The sequence below is a fragment of the Odontesthes bonariensis genome, chromosome 14 (genome assembly GCF_027942865.1).
Source record: "Odontesthes bonariensis isolate fOdoBon6 chromosome 14, fOdoBon6.hap1, whole genome shotgun sequence".
In the NCBI taxonomy this organism is placed as follows: Eukaryota; Metazoa; Chordata; class Actinopteri; order Atheriniformes; family Atherinopsidae; genus Odontesthes; species Odontesthes bonariensis.
Window position 1 is genome coordinate 6,980,076 of NC_134519.1, and position 22,826 is coordinate 7,002,901.

The following is a 22,826-nucleotide window of genomic DNA, read 5'->3' on the forward strand; positions in this document are numbered from 1 at the left end:
CTGGGATCAACACAAACAAACATTAACTTTGTGCTCGACACTTATCGGGAAGGCGGAGTTTAATCTCCCGAAGAAGCGGCCGCTCACCTCGCACACCGCCACCTGCATGATGGCGTCGAAACCCCCCTCTGGGGAGTCCAGGTTGCCCGAGATCTGCTGCTGACTGACCAGCCGGTTGAACTCGTCTCCGTTGTTGGTGAGCTCCAGGACGTTCTTGTAGCTGAAGGGGCTGGTGCAGTTCTGGTTGCCCGTGCAGGGGTTGAGGAGCCTGGCTGGCGTGGTGCTGATGTAGGGCATGACCGTTTTCTCAACGAAGGAGCCGAAACCTCAACGGGGAAAAAAAAGAAGAAAGGATGTAACGTCAGACAGGACAGAGGAAATCTCTCCTAGTCTTTTCCTGGATGTTTTCCTCTCACCGATCCTGAAATCCGAGGTGATTCCCTGCATTTCCCTCATGAGGTCGGTGCCGAGGTTCTTCACGTTTTCCAAATCGTCTTTCATGGAGAAGGAGAGGTCCATAAGGTAGTAGAGATCGATGGGGTAGTCCTCAGCACGCTTGAATTTCAACTTAAACATCTGCGGCTCACCTAAAGAGATTTTTTTTTTTTTTTTAAATCCCATTTTTAGTCAGTGGTAATTTAATTAATGAAGTTATGGTTAAACAAAAGGTGAAATAAACACAATAAAACCAAAGAAAGTTAAATAAAATAACATAAAACACAACGGATAAAATCAAGGTGGTAAATTCTACTGAATTCTACTTTGATAACATCTTAAAATGTCAAAATCTCAGCATATCTCAGAGGAAAAGGTGAGTTTTTCATATATTTTTGTGTTGGACATTTGAACAATAACGATGCAAAGGTTCCTGCATCATTTAGAGCCTTAAAAATAAAATCAATCCTGTGATGAACAGGAAGCCATTAAAGTGAGGACAACACCGCTGTTATCCGGTTACTTTTGTCCGTTTGCTCCAAATGCTCTAAAGTGGCCTCATTTTGTATCAAGAGACGGCTGAGCTACGCCTTCACGGAGTTTAAATGATGCGACGCTTTCAACGAGCTGTAAAAACTCACAACAAGGTTTACTTCAAAAGTCGATTAATTACATGAAGCCAAAGACGACCGTTGGGCTAATTTACAAAGTCTGGTGGTGGAAACCGGAGAAAACTACGAGGAGCGACACCTGAGAAAAAGTTTGGGTGTCGGGTTTAAACCAGTAAACCGGCTCGTTAGCAGAGAACATAAATAAGCGACTTTTTTCATTTTAGTTTTTGCTGAAATGTCGCCGGCCTTTTTCTAAATTCTTTGAACGACTGTTGTTTTGTTCTTTTGATACGCAGCTCAATACTTGTTGCATTTGTTGAATGGTTCCTGCTTATTTTTGATCCGATAACTCGATTAATCGATGGTATATTCGATAGAATAGGCCTTTGCCTTAATGCCAACAGTCTTCATCCTTAAGGGCAGTTGTAGATTTCCTAAAAACACTAAATTTAAAAAGAAAACAGGGCCCAGGACGGAGCCCTGAGGAGCTCCAGATGCGAGCGGGGCTGCACAGTGCAACAGACTGTGATAAAAATAACAAACCGTTGAGCTCTCGCTCACCATTTCCTGTTGTTGATGCACAACAGCAGGAGGCACAGAAAGTTAAATAGACTCTGAAATGAATTAAAATCTTGAAAATAAGACTGATCCAATCTTTTTAAAGGGAGAAGTATGATACAGTTCTGTAGATTCTGCTAATTTTTGTGTGTTTGACCGATTCTGGAGGAAAGATGATGTCATTAAAAATTACGTCAGGCTGACTTTTTTAAGCAGACACCAGTGACGGAAACCTTTAAGCAAAACGCTGCCGCTTGAGAGCAGCTTGAAGCCGACTTTGTGTTTAAAGGAGTTGAATATTCACCAGATCTGAGCGACAGGGAGACTTCCTGAGGCTGGATCTGGGTGATCTCCTCAGCATTCAGTTTCCCTGCGACGCTCTTCCTGCGAGAGGTCACGGCCTTGTTTTTTATGATGACGATGTTTCCACGTGGATTCTCAATTTTCTTCTCGTCACAGTTTCTTTTCTTCAGGGACTCCAGATCGTCGCATCGGGCTGATTTGGGCTCCCCCTCTGTGAGGAAATTCTACCAAAAAAAGAAGGAAACAAAGGCGGTCGATACACACACATCTAATTCTCTTGATAACACAGTTTAACAGATATCTTCAAACATACTAAGTAAGTTTGCCTGCAGTTTTGTGAGCAAATTTTCCTCTTAAATTGGGGTAATTTTCAAAGGAACAACCACGAACATCTGGAAAGATCCTGCAAATGTGCAGGAATTTCTCTCGGTGTGGCTTGCATGAAAAGACATGTTGGCACCAGTTTCACTTCACATGTTGCATCAAAGATCTCTAAACTCAGTCTGTGAAGCAAAAAAAAAAATCCTGATTTCGGTTATTGGCTGCAAAAATGTACAAATCATAAAGGAATCTATGCAAAAATGGTTTAATTTCCACGACTTCATCACGAACAACTCAAAAACATCTGCCTTCCGAGGCTCGTTAACAGCGACGGACAAAGACAAACAGGTGACTGGGAGTGAAGCTCAGTATGAATTAAGTCGATTTGGAGGGAAAAGTTGAGACAACGAACAAAGTTGAATAAAAAAAATGGTGCTTTGACCCAATTTCTTTAAAACCACATGACCCCCCTTACCTTCTCCCCCACCTGCAGATGTGCATATAAAATGAGACGGAGGGATAAAAACACTAACATCAACCTGATTTATACAGATAAATAGTTTAAAATGCAGATAAAAGCTCAAATATTAAACTGAATTCATTCGGAGCTGCAGATATTCCACCTTATCTGGTGAAAAACAGCAGCAGGGGTTGGATGAGTACTGACAAAGTCCAACAGGAATGCAGCCTCGTCTTAACAAATGCTAAAAACCGACTCCCAGGATTTTAACCGTCCAATTAGATCTCAGCTATGCTAACACACGGTACCTACAGTTTACGTCTAAACACCCAAATGACATGTTAGGATATTTATTTAGGGTAAAAACAAACTGGATAAACTCCTGACGCATGCTGCTGCTTCCTAAGAAGTCACATCCGTCTCACTCTTCCACAGCAACCCATTGATTTCATTAACATGTGTCATTCGTGCTGATATATGCCAGATGTGCAGGAGTAAACACTTTGTTTCAACCTCATGCTCAGTGTATTGTTACTACAGCAACAGCATCGCCCTTGGACACTAAAAAAACATCCAATTAAACAGCTTTTCTCAGCCCGAGTTTCCAGTAAAGACGAGAAGAGGCAGCACTGATGTCAGCGTTTAATGGAGCTGTTGTGGTTCAGTTGCCTTTTGCTCAAAGCAAAACAAAGAAAAAGGCCCTTTCATCTCTTAAAACTGTGGTTGTTGCAACACTTTTAAGGCCAATTAAGTGCAGACAACATAAATTGTCAGAAATAATATGAATAATAATGATAACTTGTCTCCTTTATCATCATTATTGTTTACAGTGCTCATATTTTGAGACATTTCTTCTGGAAAATTAGAAAAACTTTGCATTATAATTACATCTACAAAGTGCAACAACCTCCATTCTCCATCTTAGAAACACATGTTACAAAAATCTGTTGGGGTAAAAGATTGGTATCCCGGTTTTATAACATGTTGAAATGTTGAAAACCATAAGGAAAACTCAGCAATGGATACAAGACCAACAAAAAGATATTACACTGGAGTGAAATATGTTTAAAAATACACTCAAACCATCAACACTCGATTGAGAATGATACAATTTAATTGGATAATGCGAACATACATCTCTCCTGTACAATTTAAACAATTTGATCCTAATATACTTGATCTGTTATAAGTGGAACAATCACCAGAGTACATTATATCACTGTTTATGGAAATGTGAAGAGATTCAAACATTTTGGAGCTCAGTGTTAAAGTGTATCTCTCAGATATACCTTTATGCCCTGAGGTATGTATTTTAGGCATTTATCCAGATGCCTGTTCTTTATCTTGTAAGGAAAGAAAAATGGTCGACCTTTGTTTATTGCAGGCCAAACGCTGTGTTGCATCATGCTGGAAGAATGTTGGTTGCCCCTCTTTAAATAACTTAACATCGAGTTTGGCCCTTGAGAAACTGACCTACATTGTTAGAAAGAGGGCTTCTGAATTTTATGATATTTGGAGGATATTTCTGGAACTGTTGAGGGAGGGAGAATGAGAGAATGAAAATTATTTTATTTGTTGTTGGGAGTGTCCAAGCTGTAAACTACATTTTGAATACTTTTTTTTTTTAATTCATTTATTATTATTATTATTATTATTATTATTAATATGTGTGTTTATTTACTTATTTATTTTTATTATTTTCATTATTTCATATTAATTGCACAGTAATTTGCTGACTAATTACTGCGGTTTATTGTATCTTTTTTAATCATTTAATTATTATTTTCTTTACGGCCATATGTTTTGGATGTTTAAATTGTTGGATTTTGTTAAATTAACATGAAAAACCAATAAATATAGGTTAAAAAAATTAAATAAAATTACGTCTACAAGCCTGAAAGGTAACTTAAAGAGCCAAAGATCCTCCGGTTAGGTTTCAGCCGTGAAATAAAGTCTCCTCTGCAGCTTTATCGATTCAACTCACTTCATCCGAGCACCATCCGCACGCCTCAGAGACCTGGATGCATTCCCCACAGGACTGCGCGTTCGCCTTGATGCATATGCTTCCATCTGAAAGAGACCAGGCGAATTCCTCTCAGCTAAGATGTCCAACAGATTTTCCATTTGTTCACCAGCTTTTGGCCGTAAAACGCCGCCGCTCGGCCAGTTCAGAAAAGTGAGTCATGCTGGGGGAAAAGCTTCAGGCAGCTGACCAAGAGATGACTTCACCCAACTGTTAACTGCCAAGACAGCCGACGCAGTCAGCACGTTTTATACAAAGCCTAAACTACATATTTATTCATGGCTTCTCCAGAAAAGACAAGAAAACAAACTGCTGAGACTTTGGTGTTGTCCCTTCTTACCTTGCTGCGCCCAGCTGCCACAGAGGACCGCCGATAATGTTGCTAAAAGAAGAAAACGTAGATCCATCTGCAGGAGAAAAACAATGAAACACGTCACGGACGGGTAAAAGGAGGAGATTTATGCCGTTTAATGTTTTTAAAAGAAGAACCTGCGCAGGTTTCATGGAGCCAAGAAGGACAACAAACAACAAACGAGCCGTAATAAACAGGAAGGTATGTGCATGAGCACCCGGCTTATGTGTTCTGCTGTGGTTAGAGAGGTTTAACACGACAGAGCTCACACCTGAAGAGTAGGTGCGTTAATCACATAGTTACTGAGCGTGAAAATACAGGAAACTGTGGTTATCTCACGTCACCTCAAACACATTGTGTCAGTGTGTCAGTGTATACCAGGTTTGGCTGCAGAGAACACAGTTTTAATCAATACATCTGCACCGATTTCCACTTTAAAACCGTGATAAATACCAGGAAAAATGTGTGTTTCATCGCAGATTCTCAACCTGCGTCGGGACTTGTAATGAGGTGAAATCCCTTAGATAGTTGGGCTCCAGCGGAGAGAACCGATCCCAAATATGGAGGAATTATTCACCCGCACTCTGCTGACGCCGGCTGCCGCTTCATCAGCCCTTCCATGAACCAACATGCCTGCTTTCTGACTGGAGTCTTTTGTCTTGCTGGGCCTACGTCAAACTAACTAACGAGATCCAACAAGGAAACGACAGACGATGCAAACTGTGGCTCCTAAAAAATGCCTCTTCAGCACATTAAGCAACAGCCCAAAGCAACGAGAGCTGAATTAAACACCGCTGTGTGCAGAAAGGCCGCGCCTGAGATGTTTCAGCAGCTGGAATCAGAGACAAAGAAGTGTGTGCGCCCATATTTGGTCTGGCATCTCTTCCTGAATCTCTGCCATTCCCAAATCCTTGAGAGGGTAGACCTCTGGTTATTGGAAACATGCAGCAAATACTCAGTGTCGACACCAGCTGGGCCAACAAGCGCGCCCTAAAATAGCTCGTTCCTGTTGAATATTAAGCCGGTCGGGGTCAATGGGTGTTTTTATTCTTTTTGCATTTTTTTTTCATTTTGCAGACGCTTTTATCCAAAGCGACTTACAATAAGTGTGTTCAACATCGGTAGGCAAAAGAACTTCAGGTCACAATAAATAATAAGTGCATTTCCTTCCAAAACCAAACAGCTAAGCGCATAACTAGTGCTAGAGTAAGTGCAGTAAGTTAGGAGACAAATGGGAAGACAATTTAAGAAACAAATAAGTGCGTAAACGTAAACGATGTGGAGCGGGAAAGAAGTAGCTGCCCGGCGAAAGAGCTGCAGGTCAGCGGGTAAACGCAGCGCGCCACAAAGCGACCACATCCTGTGAAACGCCGCCAAATGGCCGACTTCCCATCAGCGCTGGTGTGAAACACAGCGACAGTCAAACACCGCGAACAGAACAGAAATGTGATGTATATGCAGATCTGAGGCTCCAGCCCAACATTTCTGAACACAAGCTTTGTTTACTGCTCTGGGGTTCGCTCTGCAGAGGGCAAAGAAGGGCAAAGAAATGTAGATAAATGCAGAGAAATGATGGACTGGAAGGCGTTCAGGACCTCCGTTAGTCTGAGGCAAAGTCAGCGCGTGATCCGACTCAACAACGACCAAAAACTGCCGTCATCTAAAAGAAAAATTTACTTGTTTTTGTTATTGGCGACAATTCAAAATATAAAAAGCCTTTAAAACAGTGATACGCACTATTTTTTTCACAAGAGCAAAATCAAGGGCAGAGCCACTTTTACCACAACATACTAAAGTCCCCTTTTGCAAATATGCATTTCTACATATAAAACATCCCACAAAAAAAGAAACAACACAGCCAATACATTTTCAATTCAGACCACTTTTACTTTAATACTGGGATGAGCTGAAGCTGGCGTGCATGTGCTCGACTTTCTTCATGTTGTATTTGTAGTTTGTTGTTCTAATCATAGTGAGACATTCAGGATGAGCATGGTTTCTGGGCTGGTTTCTGTGCTGGTTTCTGTGCTGGTTTCTGTGCTGGTTTTTGCCCTTTTTTTAATTAAAAACCGATCCATTGTGCCTGCATCTCGCGCTGGCTAAAGCAGCTAGCGTGCACTGCGGTCAAGTGTGACGGTGGTTTAAGCGGGCTGCGTTGCCAGGTTTAACAGTAGCCCCCCCTTTAGGAAACACCATTAAGCCTTAATTAATACTTAATAAAAATACTTAATACTGTGCAGTATTCGCTGTGTGTTATTTGAAAAAAATGTATTGTTATTGTTACCATATTGTTATGAGCTACTATGAGAGTGCGAGCCGCGCAATGAGTATCTTTGCTTTAAAATGATCACATGAGTAGAAAATGTCCAACAGAGTCAGACTTCCTCTTTGGTTTTAAAGCATTAACGCTTTTCAACCTTAATCAGGGTCTGAGCGTCCAACTTCACAGGTTCTACAGACATGAAAGCCCGTCGGCGCCGCAGCTGATGAGAGCCGATAGCTGCCAACACAACCAGCGAGGAGCCCTAATCCAACACAGACTGTGGTCAAACTGTTGCTCAAAACTGTGAAAACAGAACGAAAGAAGGCAAACAAAGAGAAACGGGTCCAAAAGCACCGCCGGCTCATCTGCTCGATGGCTCAGTGGATTACCAAAGCCTCAGAAACGCCACTTATCACATAAATAAACATAAAAGTTGTTGGTTTTCCCCCCATTCAGAGGTGAAAAATGACTCTCCCAGTGGTAATAAAGGGCAGCCAGGTGCAGTCACAAAGTAATCAATGGTTTAATTAGGACAAAAAAGGTGGATTTTTCATGGTAAACTACCTCTAAAGCCTAAAGTTATCTGGGTGTGTTTCTTCTCTTCTTCACAGTGTGACACTTTATCCATTTATAAGCGCTCACAGACAGAGGAAGAGTAAACTGTGGCTTTGTATGGTCAGGCTGGAGAAGACGGGGACGGTGCATGCTTTGCGTTTGTGGCGCCGAAAGTCAACGTCAAAATATTTGATGCGATTCATCGTCTGTTTATAAGAGCCGGAGCGGCTCGTCTGCTTCCAGTCAGCCAGCTATCGATGTGGGACTGTAGCAACAAGTTTAACCTGTGAGGGTTCGAGTGTAGGAGTCATGTTAGATACAAATAAGAGAGACAAATGAGCGTCACTAGTGAGATGTCGAGCTGAAACTCAACCCTCAGCACTTGTTAGGATTGTGGGAACGTTTCTGTGCAACAACGGAGCATTTCTGACGAGAATACATCCAGAAAATGTTGTTAGCATGTGAAACTATAAAAGGGGAAAAGATACATTAGCATAAAAATCAGACTGAATTTGAAAAACAGTGTAAAAAAAAAATAAAATCAATTTCTAAAAAGAAAAAAGAAGCCGATTTCCCTTAAGCTCTAAACTCTGTAAACTTTAGCAACATTTGAAACATTTTCAGGTGAGAAAGTAGTCGTTTAGATCCCCAACGTGTTGAAAACCTGACAAAATACCGGCTGTTTACAATTTTGTTCCCACGAATTCGGCGCTACTAAAGCTAGCCGCAGTGAGCAACGCACTTCCGGTTATTTTCACAAAATAAAATACCCGTTGCCTTTTATCATAGGGAAAGCCATTACCATACAATTGGTGCTTTTGTTTTGAAAACAGGAAGTGAACCTACCCTCGTTGTAGGTAGCTTGAAACTGCCGTTTTGACAGGAAATGACGATCGGCGACGTCATGTTACGTTGCATCTTGGGTAGTTTGAGTATGAGTAGTAACCTCAGGATGCATACCCAACATTTCAGAGAATCTAGTATGCATCCGGGAACTTCTCGCTTACTCAAACTATCACACCAACTCAAAAAGTTAGTATGAGTAGTAGAAGTATGCGGTTTCGAACTCAGCCTTTATCTGTTAAAACAAGGCCGTGTCCACTAAAAGCAGAATCTTGTCTGATTGGTCAACTCTTGTGGCCTGATCAGACCCCTACGATCATTCTGCATCAGCTCTGCTAAACTTTCACATCAGGAAACCATCGCTTGATGCCCCTCGGAGCAGGACAAATAGGTCTCCACCATCTCTACAGTAGGTGGACAAAGTTTAAATGCCATCAGCTGACACATATACGAGTGTTTATGAGCCCACTTTGAACACACGGCGGATTCAAACACAACAGGGTCGTATCACTGCAGCTTTTAAACTGATGAATATAACAACAAAGTCTGGAAATTCAGTGAAAACAGGGCATTCAAAGTTGACGCCTCCACCCGTTAGAAAACATTTTCCCTCCATTTAAGACACTCCCCCCCCCCCCCCCCCCCTCTTGCCCGGCTCGTGTTCCAGCAGCAAGAAAACCGAACGAGTCCAAAAATCACTTTTTTGGTCATCGTTTGGGCTCTAAATGTGAGATCTATGCTGCTCTACAACAACTAGATCATTCACAGCTTTTCACCAACGCCGTCGCGATTTACAAGAAGCAAAGATTCACATCTAAACCTCCAGAGAACGAACTCCTCACATCAGCTTTCACAGCTGGATTTCCACTTGTTGCAGCTTAAAGTTCCTGCAGCGTGATGCAGAAACGCTGCGTTTTTTTGCACACTTTTGTTTGTTTTCCGTCAGTTAAGGTGACAAACGGGAGGTGAACATGATCGCAGTCTGGGTTTAAGTCTGAAAATACTGAGGCCCGAGTGTGTTTTTTATCAGAAGAGCGAACAGAAACGCCCTCAGCGGGAGCGGCTCGGGACAAAGTATCATGAGCTCGGGGCATATGTGTCGTCACCATGTGGGTCGCCCAGTGAAGGAGTTTATTATCGCCCGACTGAGAGTAAAACAGGCCTGTAAGCGCAGCAGGAAGTCTGCTTTCCTGAACCTGTGAGACGCCGAACAGAGAAGCGTGGTGTTGCTGCAGGTTAGAGCACATCTGTGAGCGTTCAGCATTTCTTAACAAAGTCCGAGTTCACAAACAACTGAGAACATGCAGGCCGGCGTGTCATGGTGGCTTCGTGCATCGGGTAGATGAAACTCATGCCTTTAAAGGTTAACCGCAGCGTGCCACCGACTCTGAAAAGTGGCTTTTTTTCTTCACAGAAACAGAAGTGAACACTGAGCCCACTTCCACATGAGAGTTTCTAACTTGTTGGCTTTTCGCTGCTGTGCATGTTCTACACCTGTGGGTCCATGCCACTAAATCCTGAATGCAGGCACTGATGAAGAATGAAGAACAAACCCGTTACGATCATTTCTTTAAACCTTCTCCTCCCCTTCCTGCTTCCTGGGTGCCACCACTTTTAAAACCTCTTATATCCAGAGGTGGGTAGTAACGAGTTACATTTATTTGAGTAAGTTTTTGAAATAATTACACTTCTAGGAGTAGTTTTAAATCTCTATACTTTTTACTTTTACTTGAGTAGATTTGTGCAGCAGAAACTGTCCTCTTACTCCGCTACATTAGGCTACAATGAGCTGGTTACTTTTCTTCTTACCTCTTTGGTATTCTACGCCTCATTATTTTTAGCCTCATTTTAATGTTTTATTCTGACAGAGAGAGAGACTTCCACCAAAGGCTCTACCACCTGACTGTGTTCCACCAATCAGACGCAGCCGTGCAGTCTGCTCACGTGACCGTACTCGATCTCAGCGGCGGGACGGGTTAGCTTTAGCATTAGCAGTCGTAGCAAACAAACAAAGAAACAGATGAAAAATGTCAGAACCAACGGTGGGAAATGAAGACGCAGACGAGGCCTCATACTGAAAGCATGTTTACCTTACAAAGAGTGAGAAACAGCAGCTACATTATGTGTCTTCTGTGGCAACCAAAACAAACGCACATTTCAGCAGAAACTCAACATCTAACTTGAGGAAACATGTAGCGCTAAGTTTCCTAAACTCGTTTTTTCCCCCCATGGATAGGTGAATGTTTGTTTTTTAGGTTACATATGGGTTACATATGTTTTAAACATTTCCTAAGTCTCTTTTATTTTTCTTGAATTTACCTGGATTATTTTAATTTAAGCTATTTTGTAATTAATTAATTAAAATTTATTTTATCAATTGGATGAACTCTAATTGGCCTAAAGATGATTATTTAGTATTTTTGTCTGTCTGATTGAATGCTTGTGTTAACAAATAAATCAGACGTTACTCAACAGTTACTCAGTACTTGAGTAGTTTTTTCACCGAGCACTTTTTTACTCTTACTCAAGTAATTATTTGGATGACTACTTTTAATTTTACTTGAGTCATATTATTCTGAAGTAACAGTACTTTTACTTGAGTACAATTTTTTAGCTACTCTACCCACCTCTGCTGAACACATAGGATCTTGCAGCAAAACGTCAACCTTTGTAAAGCATTTTTAGGCTTTACCAGAAGTTCCCATCGTACAAAGCCTGGTAACCTGAGCCAAACATCCTGCCCAGCACACAACTTTGCCTAAATCCCCATAAATCAAAAATATTCGTGCAGCCAGACCATTCTGTAAACAATCGGCGAACTAATTCAACTTTCCATCAAAACACATAAAAAAAAAACTATGAATCCATTTAGGGCGCAGTGCCCCAAATGTTCTCAAATCTTTGGGGAATTCTGCGACTAAACTGTGTGTTTATGGAATGAATTCAAGTTGTTCTTAACCCACATTTTTAATCTTAAATATCACTGGAACTTTGTAATAACCCACAGCTCTAATTTTGGCGGTTAGATTATTTACCGGCACCGTTTTCCAGCTTTTACTCACTGTACACCATCACGTGGAACACCCAAAAAGCTTCAGAGACTTCTCTAAAGCATCTCAAAACTCAGGTCTCACTGCGAGTGACATCACGAGCCTCCTCGCCTCCGTTCGCCACCAGGTGAGCCAGCCGTGAGCCGCCTGCCTACTCTCAGCACATTAATCCGCTCAGCGGGACTCTTCCCGATGCTAATTCCCTTCGTTGAGTCCAACCCAGGCAGAGTTTTTCACCCCGACAGGATGTTGGAGGACCAGGACGGTTTAAAGGAAACTCCACCCACACATAAAACGCCCGTTTATCAGGTCAACACCTGACTTTTCAGATCATTTAAAAGAAATTAGCTCTGATTTAACCTTTTTTTCCTGCTGTTACACAGAGAGCCGCTTTAAATGAGCATGATGAACTGTAAAAGGACATTAAAACTTCATGCTACGTGCTCATGAGATGTGGAAACTCAATCTGGGAATCATTAAATCCTTTTTTCAGCTGGAGCATGAACTCGTTTGGGGTGGGGGTCTGTTGTCATGTGGAGGATATCCCGATGTAGCAGCCCCCCTCAGAGAAGTGAGATCATGCATTCCAGCTTAATAAACTCCATACGGTGTCGTGGAAAACTCAAAGGATGGACTGAGTCAGCCTGTTTGACATCAGTACCTTGAACGTTTCTCTTAAACTCTTCCCCTTATGGTGAAAATTTACTTTTCCTTTAACTTTTCAACCCCCAAACATTCTCGATCCCTCTAAATGTTACCGAGACAAAACATAAATCAGACCAAAGCTCAAAGCCTGACCAAGTCTTGGTCCAAATTTAATAACAATGGCACAAAAAACTGAATGTTTAACACAGCTTTTAGCTCCAGGGGATCTTAAAACACATTTCCTCTACATATCTCCACAATAACTTGAAATATAGTTTAGTGACCATTTGTCCATAAAAAACTAATTCAAATTAAACCAAACCAAATGAAAAGACCACTGATGCACCATGGGGGATGTGGTTTAACGCAGATGAAATGTCCAAAAGGAATTCTTGCGTTTTCTGATGATTTATTTCAAAACAATAAAACAAACTAAAGAACAAAGAAAACCTGCTGCTCTCTCCTTTTCCCTAGTAAAAAAAAAAACATTGGCCCACCCAGATGCATGCTGGGACTCCAGGTGCCCAGTGTGACCCAATTACCAAAATATTTCAAACAAATAACTAACTAAGAATATTTGCAAAAAATCTAATCTAAATAAAGCTCTGAAATTAATCAAGTAAAGTTACTCAAAATTAGCAAATTAAATTTACAACCAGAACCAAAAAACAAAAACTAACTTTACAAATAGCTCCTACATATAGATTTAATTCAGAGTCAGACTTGTCGGCTGCTTCAGCCTGTGGACACGACATGGAAGCTCTAATATCTTAGCATTTTGGCCATATTTTGAACGCTCACATGCAAACCGGACTCATAAGAGAGAGAAGACGTGAATCGTTGGGCTCAGCAGTCGGCTCGTTTACTAAAAGTTTCACTAAGCTGGAATTATCGGGTCCCACGTCAATGAAAATGTGGACCAACAGATAACCAGGAGGCTTTATGGGCGAGTTGAGGGTTCAGGGTTTGACCTTTTTTGGGGCAGGAGGTCCGTCAGAGACGAGCGTGCCGTGAGAAAATCCACGACTTTAAATGGATAAACAGAGTATTTTACATTATAGAACACATGAATAACACGTTGTACATCGAAAACAAACACAGCTGAGCTACACCCAGGATCAATCGTGGTCAGAAAACGATTAATTTTACGTTAGCTGCAAACATTAACGAGCACCTGTGGAAAAACTACCGAAAAACACCACAAATTTGCATCCTTATTAACAGAAATGGGGGAAACTGCAATAAAATGCGTGGATTTAAGCAGAAATTAGCCTTTGGAAAGCTAAGGAACAACTACCCACAAACTATACTACAAACATGCCAGGAAAACATCTCGATGCCGAACACTGTACTACAAATACTCCATTATTTGGTGCCAATTTCCACATCTGCAGCCCTCATTAATCCACCGGCATTTGTCCTGTTTCGAGTCGAAATGTCTTTGCGATACTGGGATTTTCTGGGCGATCTTATAGCGCTCGTGTGGATTTATTAAAATAAAACCCAGCTGAGCAACAGCCTCAGATTCCAGCCAATAACTGAAATGGTTGTTACACTTTTCTACTGACACTAAAAGCTTAAAAAGAGTTAAAAAACAAGCTTTTCTGAGCCTGGATATGAATCATTCCAGAGGTGATGTTACTCTAAACCATGTGAAAGGCTATATTTAACACTTTTAATGAAGGATTGTGTTTTATTTACTGCTTGTGGTAAAAAAAAAATAAACAGATTATTTGTGAACTTTGTCCTTGAAGTTATGACACACACAGCCAGTAGGGGGTGCTGCTGCAACCGTGCACAGATTGTGTCCGCTGTGGTCACTGTATCGTGAAATGTTTTACATCAATCCAACCACAAGAATCGTTGCTTTCCAACGGCACGTTAAAGGAGCAGCTTTCAGAGGTGGGTAGTAACGAGTTACATTTACTCGAGTAAGTTTTTGAAAAAAAATATACTTCTAGGAGTAGTTTTAAATCCCTATACTTTTTACTGTTACTCTTACTCCGCTACATTAGGCTACAATGAGCTGGTTACTTTTCTTCTTACCTCTTTGGTATTCTACGCCTCATTATTTTTATCCCCCGCGTACGCCTCATTTTAATGTTTTATTCTGACAGAGAGAGAGACTTCCGCCAAAGGCTCTACCACCTGACTGTGTTCCACCAATCAGACGCAGCCGTACAGTCAGGTCACGTGACCGTACTCGATCTCAGCGGCGGGACGGGTTAGCTTTAGCATTAGCAGTCGTAGCAAACAAACAAAGAAACAGATGAAAAATGTCAGAACCAACGGTGGGAAATGAAGACGCAGACGAGGCCTCATACTGAAAGCATGTTTACCTTACAAAGAGTGAGAAACAGCAGCTACATTATGTGTCTTCTGTGTCAACCAAAACAAACGCACATTTCAGCAGAAACTCAACATCTAACTTGAGGAAACATGTAGCGCTAAGTTTCCTAAACTCGTTTTTTCCCCCATGGATAGGTGAATGTTTGTTTTTTAGGTTCCATATGGGTTACACATGTTTTAAACATTTCCTAAGTCTCTTTTATTTTTTAATGAAGTTCTTGAATTTACCTGGATTATTTTTAATTTAAGCTATTTTGTAATTAATTAATTCATTTTAATTTATTTTATCAATTGGATGAACTCTAATTTGCCTAAAGATGATTATTTAGTATTTCTGTCTACTTTTGGCTACTCTACCCACCTCTTTTAACGGGTTTATTTACAGCACGACATACGTAAAGGCCTTTTTAATGTCTTTTAATCCCTGTTTAATGAGGTTTTTTAAAGAAAAACACTCCTAAACGTTGTAAAAATGCAGCTGGAAGGCTTCGTATCTCTTCTTTAAACATATCACTCCCAAATACCCCACACAGCCATCCCTGGAAGCCCCGTCATCCCTGACTCACATCTCAGAAGTCAGAGCAACAGACCCGGGGGTGTGACGCACAATGACCCCTTCAAACTGCCCCGGACACTCCTGCTTAAACAGGGAAGTGACTCAGTGGTGCACAGCTGGTTATAGTCTGCAGACGTGCATCAGGCCTGGAAAGGGTGTCATCTGAACCCATGTTGCCATGCAAGACCAAATACGTTCATTTTCATGTCTCAATACGAAGCCCGGGGCAAATCTGTACAATAACCCCGGTCACTTACGCCCCCAGCGGCACAGATGACCAGTTTTAACCCTGCAAATCAAACGTCTCCTTCCTTTAATTCAACAGGGAGAAAACAACACCCTCAGGGATGCAATTCCTTCACAAGGGGAAGTTAAAGAGGCGGACAAGACCGATCCTGTTCGACTTACATACTGCAGTAAACATCTCTGACTCACATCCCTGGGCAAGGATCAACAGGATACTTTAGCTTCTGGTTAACCAAAGCGGTCCGCTTTGACATGCCCCGGCTTTACTGCACCCTAAACCACAGTTTATACACCGTGGAGGCCTTTAAACGGTCTCTACAGAGATTAAAATGAAAGTTTTTTTCCACTTGAAAAGGTCAGTTGAACTGGAGAACAACGCCAGCACATGGAAAAACACAAATGTTAAATGAATTCCTCTGGAGTAAAACTGCAGAAAAGAACATTTCAGACAAGCAGGGGTCATTACAGGACTACACAAACTGCTAAATAACTCACAACTTGAGCTGTCAAACATTTATCTTCAAGTTATCACTGGTTCTCGTTTGTTTAACACTGAAAACGCACAAAAAACTGGACCTGAAAATGAGAAAAAACATTAAAAGTCCTCCAACTTATCCCAAAGTCAATATAAACCACTGGGAGAGCTTCAGGGGGTGAAAATGCTGTAGAAAAGACCCAATAAAAATCACTTTGAGAGCAGTACGTTTCTACAAATCTACGTAATAAACACCTAAATGGATCTGTTAAAGGTTAAGTGGTGGTTTTTTGGCTTTAAACGGAAGGTTAACGTGATTAAAAGTGATCCAGAAGACATTTTTCTTCCTTTAACCACCCATTCTGCCCGTTTCGGCCACCAAAGCGCCTACTTTTGGCCTGCTTTCCGCAAAAAAAATCCACATTTTTATTCAATGAGGCCTCCTGTGGGTTGAAATAAGCCATTTGAAGCACAAAGCCCTTTTAAACCCGCACTTTGTGATGTCTTAAGACGATTCCTGAAAGTGTCTTTCGGCCTGGTAAACTCCTTAATCCACACCCAAAGTTTACCCCTGGAGACAGGCATTCTTCTGTGGCTTACATTGTTTTCAGGCAGGCTGGTTAAATGCGACAATAAAATACAGGTTAAAATAACACAACTCACCTTAAGATGACGCCTTAATTCCCTTTCTGTGGATTTAGAGTAACATTAGCAGCGAAAGAGTCCTCTTTTTAACGGGATAAAAACGGTTGCTGGGGCACAAAACTAGCTCCAACTGTTATGAGGGGTCCGCTTTGTTTTAGCTACAGAGCCAACGGCTAACGGCGTAACGTTTCCGATTAAAACACGGGAGGGGCTAAAATGTCTTCGTTTGATTATATGAAAAAAAAGAAAATGATAAGGGCTAAGGACACTCGGACTCGTCGGAACACGTTACAGCTCTAAATGCTCCTGGTGGTGACGAGCCGTTTTTTTTTTTCATTTCTCACTTCAACAAACCTCTTCTTCTTCTTTCTTTTAGCCCCGCCTCCACAGGAAGCATCGCGGTAGGTGTGGGGTTGAAGAACGAACACACAGCAGAGAGATGAACTCGTCCTCACCTCGCATGCGGTGAAAATTCTCACTCATGTGCGCTTTTTTCCGCACTTATTGCTCATATGCACATATTAAAATCTTGTTCAACCTCTCATTTCTTTTATATTTTGCTTCCCCGCAGTCTAGCTTTCATGTAATCTTTTAAAGTGATGCCGAGCAATAGTTCTCCAGGCTTTCTGGAGATATTTTTTAAACTATTTATTTAAAAATCGGCTGATTTTTCACTCACTGGATGCTGTTTACGCCTCTAAAACAACTGCATCTGTTTGTTTTTATATTCCAGAAATATTTGGTGATTAAAGTACTGTGCAAAAGCCTTCAGCCCAACTTCTAGTTTCTTTATATTCTCCTTTAAAGCAGCCAGACCGTGTAATATCTTAAAATGGTCTTTATCAATAGTTCTGAAAGCTTTTTGAGGGTCTTTCAGAGTTTTTCTTTGGACATTGGCTGCTTTTTCACTCACTTTCAGTCCACTCCTTGTTCCTGACCATTTTCAAGTGAACGTGTGTGCTTTTAAAGCCTCTTTACAAACACCTACGAAGCAACTTAGCAAAGAACCTATTTTAAATTATAGCTTTTGTCACATTTTTAATAGCAGCCTGTTGCAAAGACAACATTTATTCCCATTTCTTTAGTTTTTAGTTCTTCATCTATGAAAAATACCAGAGATAACACAGCTTGACAAACAGAATAAAGTATTTTCTGCACCAACAAGGTGATTCCCGAAGAGCTAATAGCTGAAAACTTGGCATATCTCAGCCTGGTGCGCATTGTTAAAACATTAAAACATTTGAGGAAACTGGTATTTGGAAGATGTAGCTGAAGCTGGGGAAGAAATCCAGCTGGAATTAACTCCGATTCCACAAAAACCCAAATAGATGGGAAATATAGAGCCGACAGGGTTTAAATACAACGAGGGGGAGAAGGTAAGTGGAAACGCTGTGTGAACCGGGTCAAATAGTCTTTGTTTAGGAGCCTTTCTGACGGAGTGAAGTGACCCGGAAGTGTCACGATGAGAGCTCCTCAGATTCTCTAAATACTTCCTCAACGATCTTCATAAGCACCGGATACACTGAGCCAACATTTATGAGAGTAAAGGAGATATTTCTGACCCTGAGTTCCCTGCAGCGCTCGATTATTTTCATTTTCAGGCACAAAGTTTGACGACAAAGTAATAATCTGGATCATCTCTAATATGTTACATGTGACCTGATAAGAGTGCAAAAGACGAAGTATCTGAAGCACTTTTTAGTGGCATATTTCTGGATCTTCTATAGTTTCAGAGCTGCAGACCCTCATCAAAACTTCTCGCTGCAGCACAGTCGTCTCTTCTCCTTCCTTCCGGCTTCAGGCCTTAATTCAAGGTGAAGGACTCAGACTCTAAGAGCTCCTGGAGGACGGAGAGAGCTCGAACAGAAGAACACAAAACAGAGTCCCAAACTGGAACGCTTAAGTTCGTGAGCAAAGACCTCAACGGCCAAACTATGAGGAAAGTTACCCGACTGCAACCTGACCGCTTGCACCTTTTCATACCATTTAACACGCTTACGATCAGGCATGAAAATGGGCCTGAATCTCCATTAATTTACGATTTAAACTTTTTTTATTTTTGAAACAATAACAATGAACAAACAATAATCCACATTATATTATTATACAATATAAATTCAGTCCTTGACAAGTGACTTCAAGTGAATTATACAACATTACACACACACAATTAAATAGTAAAAGGAGAGAATGTATACAAAACAAAAATTAACAAATAAAAAAAATAAATATAAATATAATCATACAGTATTAGTATATTAGTAAAAAAAATAAAAATAAATAACAAATAATAAAATAAATAAATACAAAATAAATACAAACAAAAGTGATGCCAAACTAAATCTGGACATGAAGTTTCAAGAGTTCAGCTGTATAAACCTATTCAGGTGCCTAAGTATTTGAGCTGGAGAGGGGCGCTAATTGAATATAAGCCAGGTAGGAGCCCCATTTTCAATCATAATCATCTAGTTTGTTCCATAATTTAAACGATAACCTTTCTAAAGAAGCTAGTTGGCCGAGAGATGTGTGCCAGTGATTAAGCGATGGAGCTGAAGAAGATTTCCATTCCAATAATAATAATTCCCTACCCAGCATAAGCGCTGTCTGATTATGAAACTCCATTCATAATATAAATCAACACATATGCTTTTACTTTTTCTTTTCCAGTCAAAATTCCACCTCGAACCATCAGTTTATAGACACAGAGTTCGCTTCTCACCCACATATGTAGCAGCTGCCGCCACCAGCTGGCCAGATGACACATGAAGCCGCCTCTTTGCATCGCTGTCACATACCTCTGATAATCTATCCAGGAACAGCTGGCCGAGAGCTTTTGCTTTTTAATATCAGTTTCACACAAAGGTTAATCTTAAAAGCGGCAGCTCTTTGATTCCTTCGCTTAAAGACAAGAGACTCTGGACCAGTTTGAGAGGTTCAAACCCGTGATTTGTGCCATCTTTGACCTTTAGGAGGTCCTTTAATATCCCCACACATTGGTCCCTAACGACAACAAAGTGTCAGCTTCCCAAAAACTGCTATAAAAATATGATATGCTCATATTTTTGTTCCACTTTAAACGACTCAGTCTTTTAAAACTACTTCAGACTGAAAGATCAGATCACTTCCGCGGCCACAGGTGTATTTATTCCAGCACCTAAGCATGCACACTGCTTCTACTAACATTTGCTCAGTGAGTTCCAGCCTGGTACCGTGACAGGAGGCCACCTGTGCAACAAGTCCAGTTTAAATTGGGAATAAGATTGGGAACGCCAGCAGCTCAAGAATCAAGAATCTTTATTGTCACTATGCAGGCATAATGAAATTTACTTCAGGAGCTCTTGGCTTTGGATACACGAAAAATATAAAAAGATATCTAAATAATATACAAGAGAATAAAAATAGTAAAAGTTAAAGTAAAAAAGTAAAAAGTTACAGTGCAATCTGGTTATTGTATGACTGTATCGTACATATTGCAGCATAAATAAGTGAGTCAAATAAGTCAAATAAATAGAGCTCAGCCACGAAGTGTTCGTCCACGTAAAACGACAGAAACGACAGACCTCTGAGGCTCAGAGGTCGCCAACTTTCTGCAGAGTCGGTCGCTGCAGACCTCCGAACTTCATGTTAGCTTCAGATTAGCTCCAGAACAGCACGTAGAGAGCTTCGTGGAATGGGTTACCATGGCAACTGCATCCAAGCCCTACGTCACCAAGTGCAATGCAAAGCGTGGGATGCGGCGGTGTGAAGCACGCCGCCGCTGCTCTAGAGTCCAGCGGCGGCGCGTTCTCTGGAGGGACCAATCACGCTTCTCCATCTGGCGATCTGATGGAAGAGTCTGGGTTTGGCGGTCGCCAGGGGAACGGTAAAGTTTGGTGGAGGGGGGATCATGGTGTGGGGTTGTTCTTCAGGAGCCGGGCTCGGCCCCTTAGTTCCAGTGAAGGGAACTCTGAATGCTTCAACAGACGAAGAGATGTTGGAATATTTCATGCTCCCAAATCTGTGGAAACAGTTTGGGGAACGAACCCTTCCTGTTCCAGCATGGCTGCTGCACGAGAGCACCAAGAAAGGTCCATAAAGACCTGGGCTGTGTTCGAAACCGCATACTACATACTACATACTACATACTCATTGATCAGACACTATGCAGAGCGTTTACCCACAATACATTTCGCTCCTGCCCGAGCCGAAATCAGCCGGCCTGAAGCTGATTTCACTTAAGCTCTAAACTCTGTAAACTTTAGCAACATTTGAAACATTTTGAACCATATTTTAACCCTTTAAAGGCCAGTATGCTCATATAGGTCCACATAGTATTTGATAATTATTCTCATCAGGCCCTGAGATGGGTCGATGATTGGCAGGAACATTGATTTTCATGCATTTTTACTCGCAGGAAACTTCGCTGCTTGCTTTGAATGGTTAAAAAGTAGCAGCAGCTGGTGAATAAATATAAAGTTATTAGTACTAAATTAAATCTCAACATAAAGAAATTCATGAGTTGACGTTGAGATAAATGTGGGACAAAATGGTATTTTCAATGGGACATTTAGCTTAGCCATTTTAGGCTAATTTAAGGAACTGACACGACAATTTTATAAACATTTTTAAAAGTTAATATCCTCTAAATTCATTCAGCACAGCCTAAATGGCTTGAAAAAAAAAAAGAGTGGCACAAAATGTCCCGAAAGGAGGGCAACTCCTAATAGCTGCAGGTGTGCAGAATAATATCAGAATAATTGGTTTTATTCAGGCGTTGTGGTGGGTTCCGTGTCTGTGCAAATATTATTACATCTGCTACTGAAAGAGAACACGACTTTAATTCTGTTCGGATGATTAAAACAGACAGGTTATTGCTACTTGAAGAGTGACTGAGCTGAAACTTGTGGGTAAGCGACTCAGTGGTGCCACTTTGGGCAGGAAACCTCCCCCAAAACCGAAGCCACAAGACAAAAGTTCTCACGAGAACCGACTGAGCTGAGACGAAGACGTCAGCCTCACTCGATGTAGGTCAGAGCTGAGACAGCTTCATGAAAGCATGAACACATTTCAGAGAATATCTGTGGCACAAAGACAAATTTACAGGCAGAACGCTGCCACTCTGTGGACAAAAAAAACTCAGCAACCAGCTCCGAACATCCGGATGAACTGACCTGGAAGCATGGGCGTCGCACCCGTGGGGGATGGGGGTGTTTCGACACCCCCACTTTTACAGCAAGATGATTTCACCTTTTTGAATTTTCAATGACCAAATAAAGTTTTAACAAATCATAAAATGTGTTTTAAAGACCCTGTACCCTCTTTAGAATGATTCCTTCCAGATTTGAGCAGTCTAACTATTGTAGTTTCCATACAGGACCTAGTTTAGGGCGATCAAAATGCAGTAAAATGGCCCTGTTCTGCATTTTCACAAATCAGAAAAAGGTTTCACAAATCCCAAACAAGGTTTTAATGAATCTATAGCCTCTTTAGAATAATTAAAGCCAGATTTGAGCAGTGTAACTATTGTAGTTTCCATACAGGACCTAGTTTAGAGCGATCAAAATGCAAAAAAATGCAGTAAAATGGCCCTTTATGCCCATCCATTTAATTTGTGAATCGGATGCCAACTTCAGCGTCGTGTCTATGGGCTTGATGTGGCGCTCATGTAACACCCCCACATTTAAAATCACTGCTCCACCCCTGCCTGGAAGCATCAGAGAGGTAATGAGAGGAGCTTTGGTCTCCTGTAAGGTTATCAGCAAGCATGCAGAGAGGATGTCAGAGGGAGCGATAAGGTGAACCAACAAGGTGATTCCCAAAGAGCTACCAGCTGAAAACTAAGCAGCACCGCTATTCTCTGTAGATGGAACAGTCCTAAAGCAACAGAAAACCAGACGAGTGCTTTTAATGGTGATGGAAACTATCAAACTGATGCCAGAAACCAAATCTATCAACTGATTGGATGCTGTTTACGCATCTAAAACAACTCCATCTGTTTGTTTTTAATATACTGTGCAAAAGCCTTCAGCCCACTTTCTAGTTTCTTTATATTCTGCTTTTAAACAGCCAGACTGTGTAATATCTTAAAATAGTCTTTATCTATAGTTCTGCATAGCCTGGCTGACGCGTCCACATCTGGATGAGATGGTGTCTGGGA

General features: G+C 41.2%; 1 protein-coding gene across 1 annotated transcript in view; it reads right to left on the minus strand.

Annotated features, from left to right (window-relative positions):
* Window positions 1-17,048, minus strand: part of LOC142398637 (integrin beta-1-like) — a 31,843-nt gene extending 14,795 nt beyond the window's left edge. The window contains exons 1-6 of the mRNA XM_075482715.1: window positions 16,709-17,048; window positions 5,052-5,118; window positions 4,673-4,758; window positions 1,909-2,131; window positions 417-587; window positions 88-326 (exon numbers count right to left, since the gene is read on the minus strand). Of these exons, the coding sequence (XP_075338830.1) occupies window positions 88-326; window positions 417-587; window positions 1,909-2,131; window positions 4,673-4,758; window positions 5,052-5,118 (786 nt within the window). The 5' untranslated portion in view covers window positions 16,709-17,048. The remainder of the gene's footprint in view (window positions 1-87; window positions 327-416; window positions 588-1,908; window positions 2,132-4,672; window positions 4,759-5,051; window positions 5,119-16,708) is intronic.
* Window positions 17,049-22,826: the final 5,778 nt, after the last annotated feature.